The following is a 23,085-nucleotide window of genomic DNA, read 5'->3' as shown; positions in this document are numbered from 1 at the left end:
TATATAAATACCAAAATAAAGTCTTTTGTCTTGCAGCTTTAACCACTGACTCACATCCTGATAAAATAAAAATCCAGTAGTGACCACAGAGTGGATTTTGTACTAAGCTTCAGTTTGGCTGCTGTGTGTTACAGCTGTGTCTTTCTACTCTCAGTGTGAGTTGGCACAGTTCTTTTTAGGCATTTTTTTTTCGAAATCATTCAGGACAAATCCACTTCAGGCGTTATCTCTTAATGCCACGTTCCTTTAATCCAACACAGTTTTTTACTGTAGATGTAATTTCCATACATCCAGCTGTCAGTTAAATTCAGTGAAGTCAGTGCTTTTTTTGGATTTCTTTCTGCACTGTGCTGCAGTTTGTAATTAAAAAAAAAGATGAATTGGCTGTATGCCATATACTATATGATGCTTATATAAATACACACTTTATATGATTGGCAAGCATTTTTTTCTCCATCACTTGTGCATGTTTTCTGATTTTTTTAATTTTTTTTTTTACTTCCAGGCCTGCTCAGCTGTTAGCAACATTGCCCACTTGGAGGTGGACCTTCAGCGGGACGGGAACAAGTCACCTTCGATTCAGGATGAAGGAGACCCACTTCACGAGCTACCCTTCACCCCTGTCCACGCCCCTGTCATCACTCTGGGGATGAATGTGCCGCCCAGGTGAGCCTGTTCCCGCTGCCTGCTGCACCATATGACCAATGATCCTGTCCCAGAAACTAAAACCAGTTTTGTTGAAGGTGCTGTGATGTCAAGAAAACCATTGTTTACATAGCGATAGCAGGATTGTTACCATGGCAGCCACAATGAAGAAGAAGCTTGTTTCATATATTTAATATTGAAAAAGTATAATTATTTGATTATGTTGCTTTTATCCTGGGATTAAATTGTGAACATGAATGTGTAATTTAGTTTGACTTTGCCTCTGAATCATTATTACTCGTGCTAATGTTTGGTCTGGTGTGTGGAGGTGCTCTGATCTGCTCTGCGAGGAGGACACGAGTGTTGGCATCAGCTGTGTAGCATGAATTGCAATAAAGTCGCCAGCTGTTATTCAGTAAACAGTGAGCCATGATAGATGCTCATTAGCTGAACCTGAGGGGAATTAAATTGTGGGTCAAGACTTTATAGTGACATCCCTGTATTTGTTTACAGGCATGGAGCTTTCCCATTTTCTCACCATCATACTTTTTCTGTGTGACATGAGTGTTAGTCATGTTTGATGATCCCTGTCGGACTGAAGACACTTAAAACATCCCATTCACATGTCATCGCTTTATCGCCCCTGAACACAACAGTTCAGCAGCTTTGCTATCTTACACAGAGATATTGATTGGCCAACTAATTGGCAACATGTGTGTACACTGGGTACCATAACGACTGTTGTCAGTAAGTGGGATAGTCAGCTCCAAAAAAAAAAAAAATAATTCGGCAAGGCTTTACATCCAGCTTTTAGTCTCAGCATTGTTTGTTAGTGAGAAAATTCATCATTAAATCCTGCTGGAAGAGAGAGAGAGAGAGAGAGAGAGAGGGGTGGGGGGTGCAGAGTGCGATGAACTGAGCTTACAGTTTACAATCATAATATCAGTAGAAAAACAGGCAGGTCTGTCGAGATTAGACACCAAATGAGAAAGTACATTCTGCAAATAATGGGTTCGGTAGTTATGAAGCAAGTATACGGAGCGTCTGTAAATAAGCAGCTGGCACTGTAACAGTTTCCCGCATCCCAGAGTTTGGATCCAGACACGATGCTGTTCAGTTCAGTGAGCTGAAACATCTCTGCCAAAACATCTTTTTGACTGTTTTTTTTTTTTTTACTGCAGAGTGACCCACTTCTTTTAAGCAGCACAATGAAGTCTAAAGAAGTTTAATTGAAGTTGCCGTTCGTATCTGATTAAGCTTCTTTTGAAATAAAAATGACGGCTTGAATATTAATACACTGAGGCTAAATTAAGATAGCAGTTTAAGTGGAAAGTGGGGGGGGGTGAAATTGACACAGCTGCAGAAAACCCGTTACCTCAATTAGTTTGATCGTTTTCTGTCGCAAAACGTGACACCGCGGTCTCCGCTGTTTACCGAATGGACACGGGCAACGTCAAACATTATTGTTCATTTTCCTATGCCTGCACTTTAGCCAGCCATCTGTGTGCTGTGTTTATCATACCCACAGTGTGTGTGTGTCGGCGTGGAAAGTATAAGTTATGAATGTTACCTTAGTTGCAGAAAAACAGGTGGCCACTATGATTAGAGATAACTGCCAATTATGCTCGAAAATCCTGAGGGAGAGCTTTGGCGTGCGTTCCCCCTCTCCCAGAGTGTGAGGATTGTCGTTGCGGTGCTGCCGTGCGATGCTGTTTAATTATCGCTTTTCCACGTTTTTGTTAAGTCCAGCTCACGGTGTGTTGAGTATGAGTTTCACTCTCAACAGAATGAAAACCTCCCAAAGGATAAAGTGATCCGGAATAAAGTCTAAATGATAAAACGACATTGTATTCCTCATTTACAACCACAAAGTAAACACATTACCTCCTGCTGCTCGTAAAGCATTAAGAACACATTAGCTGACGTCTCTCCAGCTCGGTGATTGATCGATCGTTAGCTTACGATTCCCCTCTGATTTCCCCCTTCTCTAGTTCCTGCTCGGTTAGCTCCAGGAGCTCTCTGGCCCACCTCTACTCTGCTGGATTTCCTGATATCGTGGACTCAAGTGGACAAGTGGCGGAAGTCCTAGACCCAACAGAACCGCTTCCCTTTGACCCTCAACGTGAAGAGGCCGACCCTCTACAAGGAAACCTGATGGTGTTCCAGTTTCTGGCGTTCACCAGGTGAGATCACTGCAGATTCTATACATTGTTATTGTACTATGTCACCGCATCCATCCATAAATATCAGTGCTGTTATAAGTGGAACAGATCACTAATGTGACATCCTTTTGTACACCGAGTCACTGACTATTTATCTGAGAAGAGGAATATATTCATCCTTTTGGCATTTTGGTTGACAGCCAAGGACTCCCACACACACACACACGCAGTCCTTCTCTTTTTCTGTATTGAATTGCAGCCAAGATGTCAATGCACTTAGTCCAAGCATGACGTCCTGCCAGTCATCCCCTACACACACACACACACACACACACACGTCATGCACATACATACACATCGTGCTCCCACAGCTATAGAAAAGCACATTTCCTGTCAGCGCGGACTCACTAGTAGCTCTGTCAGTGTCCCATCACAGAAATCCTGCAGCGGCCACCCTCTCTGACAGCGGGGTAGGGGGGAGCGGGGGGGGGCAGCTGAAGGATGGCTACAAAACACACCACTCTGTGTCATTCTGTCTTGTCGTCAGCACTGTCAGTGGTGCGTACATTTGTCATGTTCATCATGGACTCACCAGCATGGTGTAGCAACCTCCTGCGTACCAAACTCAGCGTTCTGCATTTGTTATTTTTCACTATTTAATGAGTGTAATATAAAGCTGTGTGTGCATAGACAGATCTGCAGTTAATATAGATTTTGTAACTGAAAGCAGATTCTCTTCTTCAGGATTTCACATGATTTGTTGTAGTTCTGATACAATCTTTTTTAGTGTTAGCTAGAGAGTTAGATTCGTACATCATGGGTGGTGTATCTGAAGAGTCAAATATTTATTATTAAATTACTGTAATTACTGTAGTTTGTGACCTGTTCAGACTTCCACCCTAAAGTGGTCGTCATGTTCAAAAGCGTTGCTGTTTTGTCATAGGAAGCGTTATCCTACTTTTGCTATAGACAGGCAAAACTCCAAGCCACTGAGTTTTCATTGCAGATCATACAGCAAAAAGAAAAAAGCTAGAGTTAGCAACCGGTTGCAAACTGAGGAACAGCAAAAACCCCTCCATTTAAACAGTTATCAAGCTCCTCCTTAGACCACCACCCACTTTCTCACCTTCACTCTAGTGTTGAGAGAACCCACACGTGACACCTGGCTCTGAGAATGACCCTGCTTTGGCTGTTTTCCATTACGTTGCAATCTTCACTCTTATCTCACCCAGTGCTTCAGCTTGCACACCCATCTTGCCAGGGCACACTTGTTACATACACTACTACAATAGAACAGCCTCTAGGGGCGCTCTACAGGTTCATCCGCAGGTCAGGGTGGCATGATAACTTGTGGCTGTGTTCAAGGCCTCTCCTCAAGCGCCTGGGCAAATGCCTTCTCTTACATAGACCCCCCCCCCCCCACCCTTTTTCAGCTCCCTCAGGGCAGTCATACACACACACTATATTATTATACTAGCTGTATCCTTGTCTCATAATAGGTGTCAATGACATCCACATTCAGGGACTTGTCAGTGGCTATAAGAGGCATCTACAGGCTGTTATTGCAGCAATACTAATATATTAATGGAATTATTTATTTGGGGTGCCCAAATTTATGCACATGCTTATTATTGTTTAAATGCACATTTTCTGAGAGATTTTATTATTTCATCATCATATAAGTACAGTAATCATCAATATTTATCATGAATATTTCATTTTCAGCCTTAATTGCTACCACAGTGATCCAAAAGCTAAAGTAAAGATATGACCTGACTAAGCTGCCACATCACTATAAGTGCCAACATGCACTTGTTTCATACAAGCTGGCAATTAAATCACTTCCTTTCCACAGGCAAGCTGGAAGGAAGTATGGCAGGAAAACCTTGTTATATTGTAAGATTACAGCAGCACATATTGATGCCTGCGGGTATGTTGAAACACTGTGACATTATTAGTCTGAGACAACAAAACAGATATCTTAATATCAGGAAGTGTGGATTCCTACAGCACACTTTATGCTGGTTGAAAAGAGGGCTTATGTAAAGCTAAGTCCATGAATCCACGCACTTGAAGATAAACTGTACGCCTGTAGAGTAGGCGGGTCACTTCATAATTATGACAAATGGGTAGGGCAGGCTGCGGTTTAGGCAGTGGCAGAAGCCTTGTGGAAAGGCAGCGTGATTTCTGCCTCCAGTCCGGACGCCATAATTATCAATCTTGTCTGTTTAGAGAATGAATATTAATGTCGGCTCCTCTTTGAAGATGGAGCGGAGCAGCATCTTTTAGCGGTGGAACACCGGAGCGTGAGATCGGCTCGGAGGTCACACGCTGCTCTTATTAGATTCCACTTTGAAATCTCCTGCTCTGACAGTGGTGTCCGTGGTCGTCGGTGGGTGGGGTTAGTGGGAGGGGGGTGCCCCCCCCCCCACTCCTAGCTTGTTTTCAAATGCTTTCTGCTCATTATCGACTGATTGCTGAGCTGTTCATGTTCATCTTCAGAAAGAATTCGGAAAAGGAGTGGGGTAAGAAATTTGTGTGAAATCACACTTGGAGGGTGGTGTTTGTGTGAACACCAAAATGAAGCACCAGCAGGTTCAAGCCAAGGAGACCTAGTATACAAAACACAGAGTTCCATTTTCATTTGACAACACCTTTCTTTTCCCACAGATTTCAACAAGTTTTCATGCTGCTGCTTTTTTTTTTTTAGAAAAAAATCTTATTATTGTAACATTGAGTCTTCCTGTTCAATCAGTGGACCAATTTATAGCCTTGTTCAAGGTGTGATTTACCTCCTCATGTCCTAATCCTCTTTTTTGATTATGGGGTTTTCACTTTTAAGTAGCTGTAAAGCTGAATTATTGACTCTGATTGGACGTGCTGGAAATGCATATTTAATTTTTCCATCTCCACAATATATATGATTTCCTCCTCCATTACATTCTCAATCGTTAATGTTGAAATATTCATGCCAAGCCAGACCTCACTTTTTTTTATTTTTTTTTTTTAGAACAAAAATGTTCACAATTAATAATTAATAAATAATATTCAGTCTGCTAAATCTACTTATTTGTTTACATGCAGCATTGGTGTACTATTCTGAAATATTGTTCCAGCGACTAATCCTTATTTTTAATCGCTCTATTTTGACAGAATATCAGCGGCGGGAGTCAGCCCTGATTGGCCCAAGAACATCTACCTCACCTTCCAGTTCTATCGCTTTCCATCGGTCACGTCGCAGCAGCTCAAACTACAGACCAAGGTTCAGCACAAATCAAGCGATCCGCTACCGTGCATCCTGGCCTCCATCAACAGAGACGGCACACTCAACACTGGTAAGATTCACATCTGCGAAACACACAAATAAAAACAATGATACACTTAAAAAAAAATAGACTTGATTTAAAGTTTTCCGTTGCCTTCATGTTCCTGCAGGAAGTTAGGAAAACATATTGTCATGTTTGGAAAGAGCCCACAGTCACAGGCGTAAGTCTCTGCCTGTGATCACAAATTGTGTTAGGGTCTTGTATCTGTTTTCCAGTTTCCAGATTGTGTATGTAAACAGGGATGTGATTTATTTTACTGGTCTCCAGGTTCAAGATTGTACAATCGCTCCCTACAAACATATTCCATGATGCTCCGTGATGTTCTCTGCTGCTGAGGCACTTCTCTTTCAATCAGCCGAGTGGGCTCTGATTGATGTCAAGTCTATTCATGTAGCAACTAATGAAATGGAAGAGATATTACAGCTTCTGACAGAGCGTGATATTGAACACACAAACAACCCCACCGCCGCCGCCCCGCCACCACCCCACCCCACCTCTTATTCCTACGCCTACCCATAGTCTCCACTCCCCAGACACTCATTCCAGTCTAAGTCTGTCAATATTTCTCTGTCTCTTTCTCTGCATCAGTCTATATCATCCACTGTGCACATCCACAAAGCTCTCCTACTTAAACACAAATCCTTCCATATATTCTTCGGCAGGCAAACCGGTTTAAAATGTCCTGAAAACAGTTCTGGTCCCAGAGCATATAATAAGTACTTACATGTTAAGTGTATGTGTTTGTTGGCTTCCTGTGTCAACATGGTACAGAAAAAGGAGGAACTGGACCTCATCAACCTTCATTATTAGACTTTACAAACACACTTGGGCTGGACAGGGAACCAGAAAAATGGAGGACAGCAAACACATATGCTGGGTGGGTGTACATTTGTCAATATAAAGCAAGTACAGATGGTCAATTTGATAGAGTTTCTGTAAAACGTACACCATCGATTTGATCCGCTGCCTCTGGCCTTCATCTCTGTAATGTTAGACGGTTTGTCTTTGCTTTGTGGTGTCCTCCACTTCCTGTGCGGTCTGCCTGTCGTTCTGTACGCCTGTGGGAATGATAGCAGAGCCCTATCCGATGCCATGTACTTCAACCACACATGGTACTGTAGGCTCTCTGACACTCACTTTGACAAGTTGATGTTTCACATCCGGTATTGTCACAGTCAGCCTCTTCATGGTCCCCGTATCTGTGGGATAATCAGGGGGATGGCGGCGGCGGGGGGAGGCATGACGGGCGCCTGTCAGGGACAGAGGAGTAGGCTGACAGAGCTGTGGCAGCAAATACAAGCACATGTACTGCACATCCTATACGAGGCCCTGTGATGTGTTGGTGCTGCAAACCACGTGGATCATGTTAGTATTGTCATGGTGATTGTTGGTGGGAGGTTGGCATTAGCATTTAGCTCAAAGCACTTAGCACCTGGCTTCAGTACCAAAGCTGTTTGCTGAAATCCTTTTAAGGATTCCGAACCTACCATGTTGTGTGTATATATTACATTTGATATGATTTGCAGTGTTACTGTGACTTTTATCTGGCAATTAGCCCCATTATTTGTGAGATGTTCCACTATGTGACTTTATTTTGTAGCGTTTTATGTCGCAACTAATTCAAAATTTTGCATTTTTCATTTTTAGTGTTTTTGAAGCTGCAAATCTACTTAATGGAAGCTGATTGTGGGAGTGGGAATGGGTGGGAGTTTAAGTCTCCCTTTCCAATAACTTTTTTTTTCTCTAGCTGGCTAAATGAATGAAAACGTTAAAACGTTGAATGCATTCTTTATTGGCTGTACTTTAAATTATCTATATATATAAAGATATGCATGGTCTGAGTATTAATACAAGATTAATGATCCACTGACTTCTGTCTGGTTTAGGTTTCCCGTGTGTGCTGTGATAGACAGATGTTGACTGAGAGAAAATGGAATGTGAGTTTCAGAGCTGCAGCAGCAGCAGCCGTTATTCCGCTCAGTGATTCTGTGTCCTGCTGGTGGAGATTCCCCAGGAGCCCAATAAGTTCCTCCCCCTGATTAGGTGGTCACTTCATGCATTCATTGCTGCCTAATTAGTTTTACAGCTACACGTGATCAGATTGTTCATAAAAAAATAACACATGGATCTGAATCCTAATGTGGCAGCAAATTTATTAAAATAACAGGGTTTTTTTTCACACCTGCTGTCAAGAGCAGATTGTCCATATTATGAATATTATTTTAGGTTATTATTATTATAATTAGAGGAGTTTGGATTACAATAAAAGTGTAAATGTCATCATATAGGCAGTAGTGGGTCAATCGATCAATCAGTACCAGTATGTGAATTATTCTAGTGTTTTTTTTTTCTTAGCATTTAGCATTTAGCTCCTCTTATCAAGGCTAAGAATAATCTTATATATGCCCCTCACAGCAACAGTCCACCCACACAGCTGTTTTTATTTACTACCTGATGAGAGCTCTTATTCAATGATTGACATGTGACTGTGTCCTTGTGGTTGTTAGTGTTTGTTTCTGATGCACATTACAGCCATATTAGGTTAAAATCAAAGTGAAAAAAAATTAATTGATTAAAAAAATCACTTCATAAAAACATAAAAAGATGTTATGATGTCAAGATAAAAATTTCATATTCCAAACAGATAATATCCTTCCTTAGATGTTACTGTATATCATCATTTTTTTTTATCTGTGGGGCTCTTCTAGAATAGATTTCTAGAATTTAGCGGGTATGCCAGCCGTGGTCGGCAGGGGTGGCTGTTTGTCGGCCATCTTGGATTCAGAGGAAATTTACTTGCAGTTACACTGACTCACCACTGAGTTGACCTCAATGGAGTGTGGCAGCAGAGACAACTCTAAAGGCTGATGTGCAGATCCACCATAGAAACCAATGCATTAAAGAGAAATTTACTTTTTAGTAGCTGTCCACTGAAGTGACCACTATGCACCAGAGGGTTAAAAAATTCCAAGCATGTTCAATTTACATGCATGTTGTAAATTGGCTCTCTTTTGTTTGTTATCTTGACTTGCAAAAAAATAAAACTAAAAAAAAAAATCTGCAACGTAGGCAGGCAACCTCCAGAGCTGAGAAATGAAGCCCACACAGAATCATCAAAAAACTGTATTTTCCCCCTTTTTTTAATGACAGCTGTGTTTTATAACTTGGTTTTATAGCCAGTTATAATTGTATCAAGACTTCCCTTTGAGTTACAAGCATGTGAGCTATGAGCTTCCTGCTTCCACCACTGTCTGCCCACTTAAGCTTCCCTCGCTCCAGCTCTTTGCATGTTTGGATTACCTCAAAAATGGCTTTTCAGAAACCTACATCACAACCAGTTTGTCCAAAGTTTATATACAATCTATAGTTATATCCCTATGTGTGTTGTCCCTAAAGACAACATGTTGAATCAGATTTAAAATAAGCCGAACCTACTAAAACTAAAAATAATAAAGTGCATTATCTTCCTGAGAATGCAGTGAAAACCCCTCAGTGCCTGATATGTAATTATTTTTTAAACAAAAAGGCTGTTTCCTGCAGATATATCGGTAAATAAAGGCTCAGTCTCCTGTGATTCACTGCTTTGCGTCAGTCTCAACATCTATCAGTACGCTCTGTGCATCCTCACTGTTTTCTTTGCCTGCAGCCTCCACAGCGTTGTTGAGAGTTGTTGATCCCCGGCAGGATTTTCAGCCTGCCCAGCGTGCTGTGTACACACCAGGCAGGCCATCCAGGTTTCACAGGAAGTCTGCTGGGTGCCGCTCCACCTCTGCAGACTGAGCCACACACGCACACACACACACAACCCCGTACAACCCTTGAGCCAGATCTGTCAGCTCTTCCTCGCTTGTGTGCACAAACACACACACTGCACATTCTCTCTCTCTCTCTCTCTCCCTCTGTGCTCTCATTGCTACCCGTCCACAGCGCACAAGCCCAGAGCATGCTGGGAGAATTAATGGTCCAAGTGGAGTGAGTTGGTGGGTGGTTGGGGACAGGGGAGGAAGAGGCGGGGTAGGAGTCTGTATCAGAGTAAAAACACAGATCTGCTTTGGTCTTTTTGTTACAAATATGTGTTTTTTTTTTTGTAAATATTCTTTCACGTAACTGATCAGGTAAACAAAACTTGAAAAAAGAAGGATCTGTCCCCACCTGACTTGCAGTATTACTTAAAGCTGGTACCCACTAGAAACCCACTTGACCAAAGAAATTTTCCGCCCTGATAACGACCTGATGATTTTGGTGTAGACAACAAGAAATACCTCCATACATCTGACCTTTGGGCTTGCGCCATGCTGTTGCATAGGCGTATGGTTTGATGTGAGTCAAGTCTGTCGACATGCTTTACGTTCTGCATACTCAATCAGCCCCATAGATCAGCTCCAATGATCTGATACCCAATCTAGCTATTTAGTCATTTATCTCTGTTATCAATACCAGATTGGTGCATCCCTGCTAGTTACTTTCTATCAATAAACAGATCCATGCAACTGTATGATTTCCAATGTTTCATTGGCAATGCATTCCACTAAAAGATTTAACTTGAGATCAGATTGTGTAAAATCAAACACAGCGAACTATTAACAAATCTTTCCCGTAGAAACAAGCACTGCGCGTATGCATGCATCGTTAGAAAAGTAAACTTTTAAAGAAGAAATAAATATATATAGGTGTCTTTGAAAGCAGGGTTTTCTTCACATAAGCGTGTTGGTCGCTTTAACACAGCAGGACTGTCACCAAAGGTCCTCATTACTCCTCTTCCAGCTCTGCAAACGGGTAAAAAGACAGCATGGATGCTTTGGGGAGACCATGTATGGGTGGGTGGGGGATTGTGGGAGTCAAGTCACACCTGTATAATGCACACACATTAACACCCTGCTGCAGGTTGAGGTTGGGTTGCAGCTCATCACATGGTGCTCCCACTCCCACTGTTACATGGGGTCAGTTTCATTTGAGTAGCTCGGACTGAGAGGATGAGTCACATTACACGTTGTCTTCAGAGAACACAGCACAGGGTACTTTACATTCTCAGACTAAGTCCTTTGGCTGCTGCAGTCCTTAAGCTGTGTTTCAGTATTTCGCCTGAAAATGACAACCTTTTGCTTCTAAGTAATAAAGAGTGGAATGTTCTCTGTGCTGATTAAGCCCTGACTTTATCACACTGTTCATGAAGTCGCTCTTGAGCTTTTTCACTGTGTGCTGGGCGCCATTATCATCTTGAATTATGGGTAGCCTCGGGTGGTTCTGATTTTGTGAAATTGACTCGTTCTCACTGCTTATGGTACTCTTGTGCTGCGTAGCCATCAGACCTAATGACTCCCAGTAGAAGACTACTGCACCGGTTTACATCTGCCCACATGGCTGACAGCTTATTAAAAACATTACAGCTTTTTTCTCCAAATTTAAGCCCATCTGGATGAAGGGGAGGGAGAACATAATATTTAGACACATAGCCCTTGAATGTCAAGTAAGGGTCAAGCTCTAAAAGCAAAAGATCCTGTGTTTCTGACACCTGAAAAAGTTCATATGGTTTTGCATATTTAAGAAAAGCCTTTGCTATATTTGGTGCCATTGTTGAAATATCTCTTATATTACATAACTGTTCTCCTTGCGTGTAGGCTCTCCAGGTCTGCAGGTTCAGTTCAGAGTAGATGACAGTTTCCTGAGGCCAGGAGAGAGGCGCTGGTTCCTTCGCTACCTGGCCCTTCACACCATGCACATCGACGTCTGGGACAGTGACTCGTTGCTCCTCATTGGCTCCACGGCCATCGAGCTCAAGGTAAAATAATGTTACACAAGTGAATTGCTGCAGCATTACCATATTAAAAAGAAACTAATACAAATAATGTCAAACACAGAAACAGGTAAAAGACCAAAATGATACGTGTTTGATGATTGAAATAAATTTTAATGTTTGTTTTTCATCACGTACGACGTGTCTCGGTCTTTTTTCAACAAACCCTGCGGTGTTAGCGTTGCTTCTGTTTTCTGAATTCAGGGATTTAACACAACATTTCTTTTTGTTTTAACATCTAAAGAAAAAGCAAACACTGAAGGCATTTTAATTAATTAGGCAGACATCCCCTGCGAACCATGACATGTAATTGATTTGTTGTTTGGAACTTTGTGAAATGTGTGAAACAATTAATGAGGAAGAGTTAAGGGAAAAGTGTGCGGAGGTGATTTTAACTTGACCTCATTAATTTAGCAATAAACACACAGTTTCTGTGCATTTTTTTGTTTGCTTGTTTGTTTGCTCGTCTCTCATGTGTTGTAATTATAGTTTACATTCACACAACAAATGATTGTATTTTCTCTTGCATCCCCCCCCTCCCCCAGTACATGTTGCGTCAGGGTAAAGCTGCGGTCCAGGCGCTCCATGAGGTGGAGGTACTGACCACAGATTACGTTGGAGAGGATGCTGTACTGCCGAGCACAGATTTGGGTCGAAGCTCGGCCTCCAGCCACATGACAGTTCACACCATTGTCAGAGGGCGCCTCCATATGCGCACAGGAAACATTGGTGAGTACCTTTCATGAGTTGCTGAGCCATCACAGCTAAGTTGGCCAAGATTAAAGGATCATAAATAATAAGGCTGATATCAGTAGATCTGAGAATAATTGTCTTTTTTATTCTAAGTTCTATCATAGATCATTATGTATATTATAATCATGGGGATATTTAAAGCTCAATGTAGGCTTGGCTTGATTGGTATCCATTAGACACTTTGTTAAAGGTAGAGTAGGAGATTTTGAAGACTCAGTGAGAGTCAGCCAGATTTCGAAAGTAAACACACGCCCCTTTCTCTCGGAGCTCACCCCGAAGCCACGACTCCTAATCACATGGACGCGCATTACCTGAAGACGAGCTGCAGTCTGTGACTTCGGCCATCATGCACGTACCTCTCTGGTGCGCGCAGAGCAGGAAGAGAGTGACAACCAGCCAATACTCTGCGCAGGGTCCACCCGGAGGATTGGCTGATGTTTTAGCATTTTATAGCTTCTACAGATGATTCATATTCTTCGTTTTAAAGTGAAACTGCCGAACTAATCAGCTGCTATCTGATTGTAAAGAGAAGTTACACTAATTTAACAAAAAGTGCATCAGAATGAAATCTCCTACCCTACCTTTAATATCCACATGAGTTCCAAAAGGAGTGGATCCTTAATGACTACTTTTGTATTTATTTTAACAAAAAAATCATACCAAAGCAACACTATATAACTTGAGATTTCCTAAACATGTGTTACCCATGAGACAACAGGAAGATTTAGCAATGTTGAAACCTAGCTCTAAAAATGTAGGCCCTGATTCCAACGTCCATATGTCTATGTTATGTGGTGTGCCCCCAAAAACATAGTGTCAGCTGTAGTATGCCAAAAGTACCAGGATGTTACTACATCTGGTTACATTTCATAAGCTGGTAAACGTCCTTGGCTTTGGCAAAGAAAACCCAGCTGGATGACAACAGCAGGGCATTCATGTCTTTTTATAAAATAAATGTGGCATTAACCATTTCATTTCCACCATATAATTCATTTGACCAAGATGGGTGACTGTAACAGTGTATATTTAAAAAAAAAAAAAAAGTTCATGCTAAAAGTAGCTCTCGTACATGATCAAGACTCAGGTTTTTTTTATATATAGCACCTTTTAACGCAACCTATAGTTTCTCATCAACCCAAGACTCTTATTGCATAATCATATATGTCATGATTGATAATGCATGGATATACTATGTGTAATAAGTCTCTTATAATATGCATTTTTTATACAGTTGTGGGGACATGAGAAGTGATTATATATGGTGGCTAATGCACTGTATAGAATTCATTGGACCTGCCAGATAGCGTCTCAGTTTGTAGCACATACTCCTATGAAGATGCTTATAAATAAAAGAGACTAAACTTAGTTCAGCGTCCTCCGTTGGGACACAGAAGAGGGTTGAGAGTGGATGCATGGGATGAGGTGCGAATAGCTCTGTAGTTGTGTTCTGAATACATGAAGTTAAATGCAAGCAAAGCCAGGAAAACAAGAAGTTGTGTTTGTTTTCGCTTACAAAAGAAAATCCACATTCAATATCAGCCAAATCTCCCTCTCCACCTGAAATATTTATGAGTGTTTAATATTCGGGTCATATTCCATTTGGAGCCTTAGATTATGAAGTAATGTTGTCTGTTTACTTTTCTTGATGTGTTGAAGTCACAATGAATCCCCAGGACTGCTCTTGCTGCTGTTAAGACGTTCCCATTCTCAGAGAGGTGTGCAGGCTCACAAAGCAAACACTGTGCCACTGTGTATCTTGATGTGATAGTTCCACTCCGTCTAGCAAAAGAAGCACCTTTCTCCTTCCTGGGACTCATCCAATTTGGGCCTGTCGTGCCCCTGTGGTGCGATGGCAGCTGACGATAGCTTTCCCCGCCATTAATCAACTGTTGAAACGTTGCTCCCTTTTCATAAACAATGCTTCCTCCTGCAGGCCTCGGAGTGGCATTTTCGGGACTAAATATGCCAGCGCTTTCTCATTGCACTTATCACTCAGAGCAGGTTGAGAGCACAGAGTGTTTGTTATTGCGTGTGCTGGAGATGAGGGGGTGGGGGGTGGTGTTCTGTCTGGCATGTAAATTCCAATCAAGGCTCAGATATCCATCAGGCGCTGTGGCCAGAATCAATTTGGAGAGGGAGTGCTCGCAAGCACTTTTCTTTGTTTCTGCTTCCATCTGTCGCCGCCTTTCTCACACTCGCTTCTCTCTTTATCATTGTCTTCCCATTTTCTCTTCTTCATCCATTTACCTCTTACCATACAAATTTCTCTCTCTCTCTCTCACACACACACTCCTCCACCCTCTTCCCTGCCTGTTTGTTTTCCCCTCTCACCTCTCTCCATATCCAGCAGTGTCACTCTTTCTTACCCCAGCATTTGTCATCAAGACATAATGAATCAGCACTCTCATTTAGTTTGTGGTAAAGAATGTGAAGTAAAAATGTTCTGATGGAACTGACACACACACACACACACATGCATGCATAAGCACGCGTGTATATCAAATGTGTCACACATGCCAAGAAGGGGTGCGCTCATGCATACATACAGACGTATAGACAGGCAGGTGAAGTCAAGTGTGGACAGGCTGCGTGATGAGGCAGAGATGAGAGGCTGAGGTATATCACTGATATCATGTGAGAAACCTCCAAGTCTAATTTTTTATGATTTTCAAGCTCAATAGAAGGATTACATGGCTATGGGTTATTCTTCCTGTAAATCCCCACAGGATGGATTCACTGGCCAGGCTGAGAAGCAGACTGCATTTCTGTGCTGAAAGTGTGCAGATACATTTCCCTGGAATCCAGCTAGCAGATGTGATGGATTGAAAATGGCACTGTGGCACAAATTCCATGCATTATTACTGTGTACCACAATGTAAGTCCTAAGTGTCCACTATATGTATTGTTGAGGCCTACAATACAATACAATGCAATTTCTTGTACACTATTTTCTTGACATATTTCTTATGACCTTCTCCTGTTTTATGTATTTTTAATAGAGAGCAGTGAAGCCTTACCCTTGCAGTTGACCGTATTGATATTTTTTTTGGTAAAAAATAATTATGTAAAAGACTAATGGCAAATCATTTTTCAACATACACATACGTTTGTCAACTTAAAAGGACATTTGTGGCAGGAAAAATAGAAAAATACAATTTAGTATTGCGTGATTGATTGACTGTCAGACTGTGCTATTGCATACCTTTGTTTTTGGTAACCCATTCAGCCCTTTCTGTTGTTTGGTCCAGTTGCTACAGCGGATACAGAGACAGACCCCCTTAAATGTTTCACTCTTTGTTATATTGCAGCCATTTGCTAAAATCATTTAAGTTAATTTTTTTACTCATTCATGTACACACAGCACCCCATATTGACAGAAAAACACAGAATTGTTGACATGTTTGCAGTATGTATTAAAAAAGAAAAAGTGAAATATGACATGGTCCTAAGTATCAGAGCCTTTGCTGTGACTCATATATTGAACTCAGGTGCGTCCATTTCTTCTGATCATCCTTCAGATGGTTCTACACCTTCATCTGAGTCCAGCTGTGTTTGATGATACGGATTGGACTTGATGAGGAAAGACACACACCTGTCTATAGAAGACCTCACAGCTCATTGTGATATTGTGTATGGTAGAGCCAATGAGGATCATGAGGTCAAAGGTCAAAGAACTCAGAGACAGAATTGTGGCAAGGCGGGTCTGAATACTTTCCGTACCCACTGTATATACAACATTGTTCTATTTTTATTTATCAGTTTTGAGTGGATATGATGTTTGCCATGCTTTCCATATTATTCCATGGTACGAACATAAGCTGTGTGATGGGTCAGGTTTATTACATACTAACATTGAAATCAACTTTATTATCATGATATTAATAATCATGTAAACTGTATAATTTCTTCCTGTGCTGCTCAGAATGCTTACTAGTACTCTTGTGAGCATGGGTGCCACAGCATTCTTGTATTTCTCATATTTAGGACCATTAATAATAGATGTTATTTCTCCTGACAGGACTACAGAGATTTTATTTATTGTTGAATGGCCCAAGTTGCTGCAAAATCAGGACTCCCTTCAGCATTCAGCATTCATTTGTCTCCCTTTTCCATTCCTATATGGCAAAACATCATCTTCCCCCTACTTTTTAAGGCAAGTGAATAAGTAAGCTCTTGTACTGAGACAGTGAATGATTGTCGATATTAGGGATTCTCCTAACATTAATTCATCCTGCACAGAGCCCCTATAGAGTAGCAGTGGGAAATGCCTGTTTACAATTCAGCAGTGTGCTTTGCACACGAAACGCTCAATAATGGAAGTGTAAGAGATAAACATCAGTCTGCTACTACACACCATCTCCACCAGAGCACTTTTTTTTTTAAATACCACAGGTCAAAAGGCTTGTTTTTGAACAATTTACAACTGAGGCCAGCACTTGCAATCAGTTTGGTACAATTTACAAAAACAGCTGATGATGAAGAAAACAAGACTAAGAGCGAGCGGCCTTTTAAATCGTTGTGGTCTTTGACACCGTTCTTCCATTGCTCCCATCAGTTTTCCAGGCTTTGGATGGCAACATACTCAAATGAGGTGCTTAATTATAACCTAAGAAGTGTTAGCATTTCTTCTGAGAGGCTGTGGGAAACCTCATTCTGGATGATTTCAGATGAAATATGGCAAGTGCAGCAATTAAGTAGCTTCGCTGCCCAGAACTGACACCTCAGTTAGCTTGTAGGAGTTTTTTTTTTTTTTTTTAGAAGAGGAGCCAAAAGCACCCTCCAAATCTTTTTACAGGCAAACTCCTTCATCAACAAACCGATAATGGGCAAGCAGCTAAATGAGTAATGGGGAGCGGTTGTTGCCATGCAAACAGACACAGACAAGCGCGGTTCTGCAGATTAATGGGCGAGCTGTCTGCCGTCCCAACACATTCCCCTCATCATCCATCACCCTTCCCCTGGTCACATGACTCAGCTCGACGTATTTGAGTTATATTCCCCAAATATTACCATGAAGACGGTCTCATAAACGTCTAAACAAAGCCACGGAGATTTCATTTCCAGCAGCTCGTTATGGGCCTTTCTTGATGTTGAGAAATGTTTTGATGATGGATGGAATTATTCAATAAGCCTTCAAAGGATGTGATAAGATGAACACCCGGTGCTTCTAATAAAACAAACGGATTGATGACGAACCCAATTATGACCCTCAGATTTAATCATTCAATCATTTTAATTAATCGGCTATCGCAGGGATCATCATTAGGCTCATCAGATAATACCTCCTTTAGTGCTTATCCAGGTTGACGCACTTGTCTCGCTCTCGGCCATATTGGCCATCCCTAACTGCTGAATCACAATGGTGCAGATAGGTAATACTCGTCACTGAAGTGCAAGCTAATACCCCAGGTGTGTGTTGAAAGGCAGGAATCCTATCACGTCGCCCGCTGCTCTGCGTTGTCTGTGAGGAGGAGAGTAATTGTGAACAAAGTGCCTTTGAGGTAGGGAGGGGGGGGGGGGGGCTGCTGAACTCTTATCAAATGTATTGACTGCCCCTTGCTGTTGCATGACAATAAACCAACTCTGCATTATCTCACCTTGCCCGCCCTCTTTGCTCTGTTGGCAATTCTCGAGGTTAAGGCCACAACAACCCCCCCACCTTCTCCTCCCAGAACAAATGGGAGCAAGCACCGAGGGGGTTTCAAAGTAGTCTGCAATATTCGATTTCTTCTGCCTCCCCCATTCTAGGCCACTGACCTTTTCAGAATAAGCAGATTCTCTCTCACCTCAAGGCTAAAAGCAAGGCCGATAAAGTCAGGCCTTAATGCAGGAGCTTTTAATGAGTGAGACATACTGCATGGTCACCCCTTAGGGATGTCACCTATGGCTAAACTAATTGTTGGGTAAATTTCACTGATATTCGGTTCCAGTTTTGACAGCTAAAGGCCCGATTCTCTGCACTTGCTCCTCAGTCTCTCCGGGGCTTATCAGGCTGCTGCAGCAGAGGAGCAGTGTGAGGTCTGGAGAAGGGTCTAATCTGTCTTCTCTACTGTGTTCAAGCAGATACATGCTTTCTGTGGGTGTGTGGGGACAGTGTAAAAAAAAAAGACAGCCAGAGAAAGTGAGAGTTTGGAAGAAAAGCCTCCACTCAGTCAGCAAAATGATTTTATATCAGTGGGTTTTCCCTTCTGTCACATATGGTCCTTTTCACAGGCAAATATTAGCAACATGTTGCCAAGCTAGATATTAAAAAAAAGTACTTTTTGGGGCAAAGCAGCCAAACATCACATTTTTAGAAGCTCATCTCAAACAATGTATTAATGTGCTATTATAGAAACTTGGTTCAAACACACAGGGAAAATAAATGATTTCACCACAATTAATTCAATTAATTTAGGCAAATCAGAGATTTTCATAGATTTGTAGGTATGAAGGTATTAATAACAGATATGTACCAAAGGGAAATCTGTTATTGCAATCACATAATCTACCCCAATCAGACACTGTTTGTCTGATTTGATGTGTTTTGTTCCTTTTCTTAGGTCTACTGTCGCTGCCTCCATTTGCTCAACCAATCATGACACTTTCTTCTCACATACTTGCGTGCTGTTGTGCTTGAAAGGCGCCTTCTTTAATTATCATAGTTAAAACAGGCATGTAACAGCAATTCAAAGAGAGAGAACCATGATAAAGTTCCTGTGTAGAGGCAATGAGCTACATTGCTTCTACCAATCTATTCATTATCTATGCTGTGGCCTGTCTGTTTGTTCAGCAGAGATTATGTTTACGAATCACTTAGTTTACAGTATTGAGTTTTACATCATAATGACATCATGACAACAAAGATCATTCACCGCTCTATCTTTTGGGTTCTCGCACACTAATGATTCTGCTTCGACTCAGCAGAAGTTGCAAGTTGAGCTGTTGTGTTATGGTGTTGTGTCTCAGGTTATTCTGCTCTTGACGAGCGGGCGGCCGTCATGGTTTAAACACTCCTCTGTGTGGGAGCACCGTTTATTTTATTTTTTTTTTCTTTCACCATCCCATGTGTTGCAAAAAACCCTCAGCCACCATTTCACAACTCCGCCACATCCTTTTGTCCTTTACGATGCTATTAATAAAAAGCCGCTTCACGGAATGATTGAATAGGCCTGACAGCGTATATCATTACCATTTAATTAATTACTTGTCAATCCCACCTTGTGATAATTAGAAAGGATATCATATGGTGTTTCAGTCTTTTTCATTTGGAAATGACAGTGTGCCACTCACTTTTTTCAATAAAGCCTAATTCTGATGAATTCCCAAAAGGGGCCGAGTTAAGACATGATTAATAGCACGCATGACTGAAACACGTAAAATTAGAAAAGGGAAAGAGCGGCGTGATGTCATGCTCGTGAGCTATACAGGGACGAAAGGTCAGTCTGATTATATAGTATAACATGTATGTATGAGTATAGTTTACAGAGTAACTGCAACATAAAAAGTGCTGTTAAACTAATAAACCCTTTCCAGCAGCTACACAGAGTGTTTGCTCTGCACGCTGAACTGGAACATTAGTGAAAAGCTTCAATGCAATAATAATAAAAATTGCAATTAAAGTGAAAATAGTGCATTAAAACAGCATTTCTGTGAGACGGGAGAAACTACAGTGATTGTGGTGGAAGTTTTAAAAGCAAGTTTAACGTGTGTGTGTGTGTGAGAGAGAGAGAGAGAGAGAGAGAGAGAGCTATTTCCAGAGGTGGAAACGTCTCAGTGAACACAGTCTATCATTTCTGCTGTGGAAAAACCAGAGCTTTGAGGAACAAAGCTTTATAAGCCATATACAGCAGGTACAGAAAATATTCAGACCCCCTTAAACGTTTCACTCTTTGTTATATTTCAGCCATTTGCTAAAATCATTTAAATGTATTCATTAATGTCCACACAGCACCCCATATTGACAGAAAAACATAGAATTGTTGACACTTTTGCAGATGTATTAAAAAAGAAAAAGTGAAACATGACATGGTCCTACCATACACAATATCACAATGATCTGTAAGGTCTTCTATAGACAGGTGTGTGTCTTTCCTCATCAAGTCCAATCAGTATCATCAAACACAGCTGGACTCAGATGAAGGTGTAGAACCATCTGAAGGATGATCAGAAGAAATGGACGCACCTGAGTTCAAGGTCAGTATGGGGTGCTGTGTGTACATGAATGAGGAAAAAAAATGATTTTAGCAAATGGCTGCAATATAACAAAGAGTGAAACATTTAAGGGGGTCTGAATACTTTCCTTACCAACTGTATCTAGCAACTATATAGGGAGGCTACTTGCAGACTGGACCAAACAACAGAAAGGGCTGAATGGGTTACCGTCATGTTATAACATAGTCTGACAGTCGATCCACTGTCTGCCATTCTCCTGGTAATTTAAGGTGTTGCATCATCAGTGCATCATCAGTGAAGAAATTTAAGGGGGTCAACAACTCCTTTTTTACTTTTTTTTCACTTCTTTCATTTGAAAACAAAACAGAAAAAGAGGTTGTTTCCATTTCTGTCCCTTATATTCTGAATGAAACAGCTCCTGATTACATAAGTGAACTAAACCGAGCTGTGACCTAGAAACACTCTAAGCATCTAATATTGATTGTTGGGTCTGATCAGCTCCGAGAGTTTGAATGTGTTGGATGCTGTTATCCAGTATAACATTAGCTATAGTGTTGAAGCAAAGTGAGAGCCACATGACATCACAGTCCACCATTTATTAGCTCGGTGTACAAGCTGCTTACTGTATCTCTGACACACAGACAGAAACCATCACTGCTATCGCATCACATAGCCAACTTTTTGTGTCTGGACAATTTCACAGCGCTCGGTAACCTCTACGCAGAGGTGATTTGTTCTAGAGATAACTGATCCTGATCCTGAGATAGCACATAATGTGTGAAGATAGATATTCTCTCTATTAAAGCTGCTGGTGGAGAGCTTACTCTCTTACTCTTGACTTTGTTTGCTTACAGTCAAAATGCCTCATTAACCCATTGTTTGTCATTTATTTATGAACTTTTTCATTACAACACAAATGTTACAGTTTAGACTTAACCACATGTGCGTTGTGCAAAATATATTTTCCATGTTTGTCTGCATTGTTTTTATTTATCGAGCTCTTCTTTTATGTAATTATAATAGCTCTCTCATGTATTGAACTTGCACATGCACTTTCTGTTTGTATTTCCATTCAGGATTCTTGTATTCTTTCACCTAAGCTGCTGTTTTTCAGGTGTTCAGCCACCCACAGGTTTTTCCTTTCAGGCATGCTTCGCTGGCTCTCAGTAGGGTTAAGATCAGAAAAAGATCATAGCCACACCGGGATTTCTTCTTTTGTTTATTTTCCATAGCAACTAAGTAGACTGTGGTGCTTTTGTGCAAGCATTGTCCTGCACTTGTTGGTCATCGCGCCACCTCCTTGCGGATGTCACAGTCTTGTTGAAACAGGTTAATGCTTCACCAACCACCCAGTTAAATGATGTGTGTAAGGTGCCTGCTGGCTGGTCAGCGCTCCTGTACATCTGGCTTTTCAATAGCTACTTACCCACAGTCTCAGTGTCTCTTTATGAAGAAGAGGTTGGAAATATAGACTATTCCAAGGATAAAATAGCCCATTCTGAAAGATAGGGCACACTTGATGCTACACTCTGTCCTATTTATGATTCAAAGTGTAGCTGTGAAGCAACAACACTCTTCACAGCTACCAGGTTACACGTTTAGATAACTCTGCAAGCACAAATAGAGCTGGTGTGATTGTCCATATTCCGTCTTTCTGTGAGATGTTTTACCTGTAAAAACTGTACAATCAGAAACTTAATCTCTCTCTCTCTCTCTCTCTCTCTCTCTCTCTCTCCCTCTCTCCTTCTCTCTCTCTCCCTCTCTCCTTCTCTCTCTGCTGCTCTCTCACAGGGTTCCCAGTAGACCTGAGCAGGAGGAGAGCAGCTGACCTGATGGCGCCTCATTCACACATCATCACACCTCGTGAAGTCACCAGCGGCTTCAGAGGAGGAAGTCTGTCCTCTAGAAACATCTTCCAGCTTAATGGCGAGTACCTTGAAGCACTCGAACCTATCTGTGTTTATGTTCTACCACATACATTTTTTCTTTCATACATTCTTTCACCTGTGTGTGTGCTTAAGTATGTGTGTGTGTGTTTAAGCGTGCGTGTGTGTTTTCTGTGCCACAGACTAATTAGTGTCTTTTATTGGTGGTGACCATTCTCCTGCCTCCATCAGCTCAACCAGATCCGTTTCACTTTCTGTCTGCTGGCTGCACCACTGAACCACTCAATTTCCAACTTAATTGAGCTTACAGAAGCTTCTCTGGTGGTTAGCCTCAGTTCTGTTTGTGTGTGTGTGCATGCGTGTGC

General features: G+C 41.5%; 1 protein-coding gene across 1 annotated transcript in view; it reads left to right on the top strand.

Annotated features, from left to right (window-relative positions):
* The window catches only part of nphp4 (nephronophthisis 4), a 141,348-nt gene that overhangs the window by 93,345 nt on the left and 24,918 nt on the right, over window positions 1–23,085 (top strand). The window contains exons 13-18 of the mRNA XM_028409859.1: window positions 506–666; window positions 2,637–2,828; window positions 5,961–6,142; window positions 11,752–11,912; window positions 12,473–12,656; window positions 22,626–22,760. Coding sequence (XP_028265660.1) covers window positions 506–666; window positions 2,637–2,828; window positions 5,961–6,142; window positions 11,752–11,912; window positions 12,473–12,656; window positions 22,626–22,760 — 1,015 coding nt within the window. The remainder of the gene's footprint in view (window positions 1–505; window positions 667–2,636; window positions 2,829–5,960; window positions 6,143–11,751; window positions 11,913–12,472; window positions 12,657–22,625; window positions 22,761–23,085) is intronic.

This window comes from Parambassis ranga, chromosome 7 (assembly GCF_900634625.1).
Source record: "Parambassis ranga chromosome 7, fParRan2.1, whole genome shotgun sequence".
NCBI lineage: Eukaryota > Metazoa > Chordata > Actinopteri > Ambassidae > Parambassis > Parambassis ranga.
The sequence above is the reverse complement of the archived record's forward strand: the minus strand, read 5'-3'. Positions and strand labels throughout refer to the sequence as shown.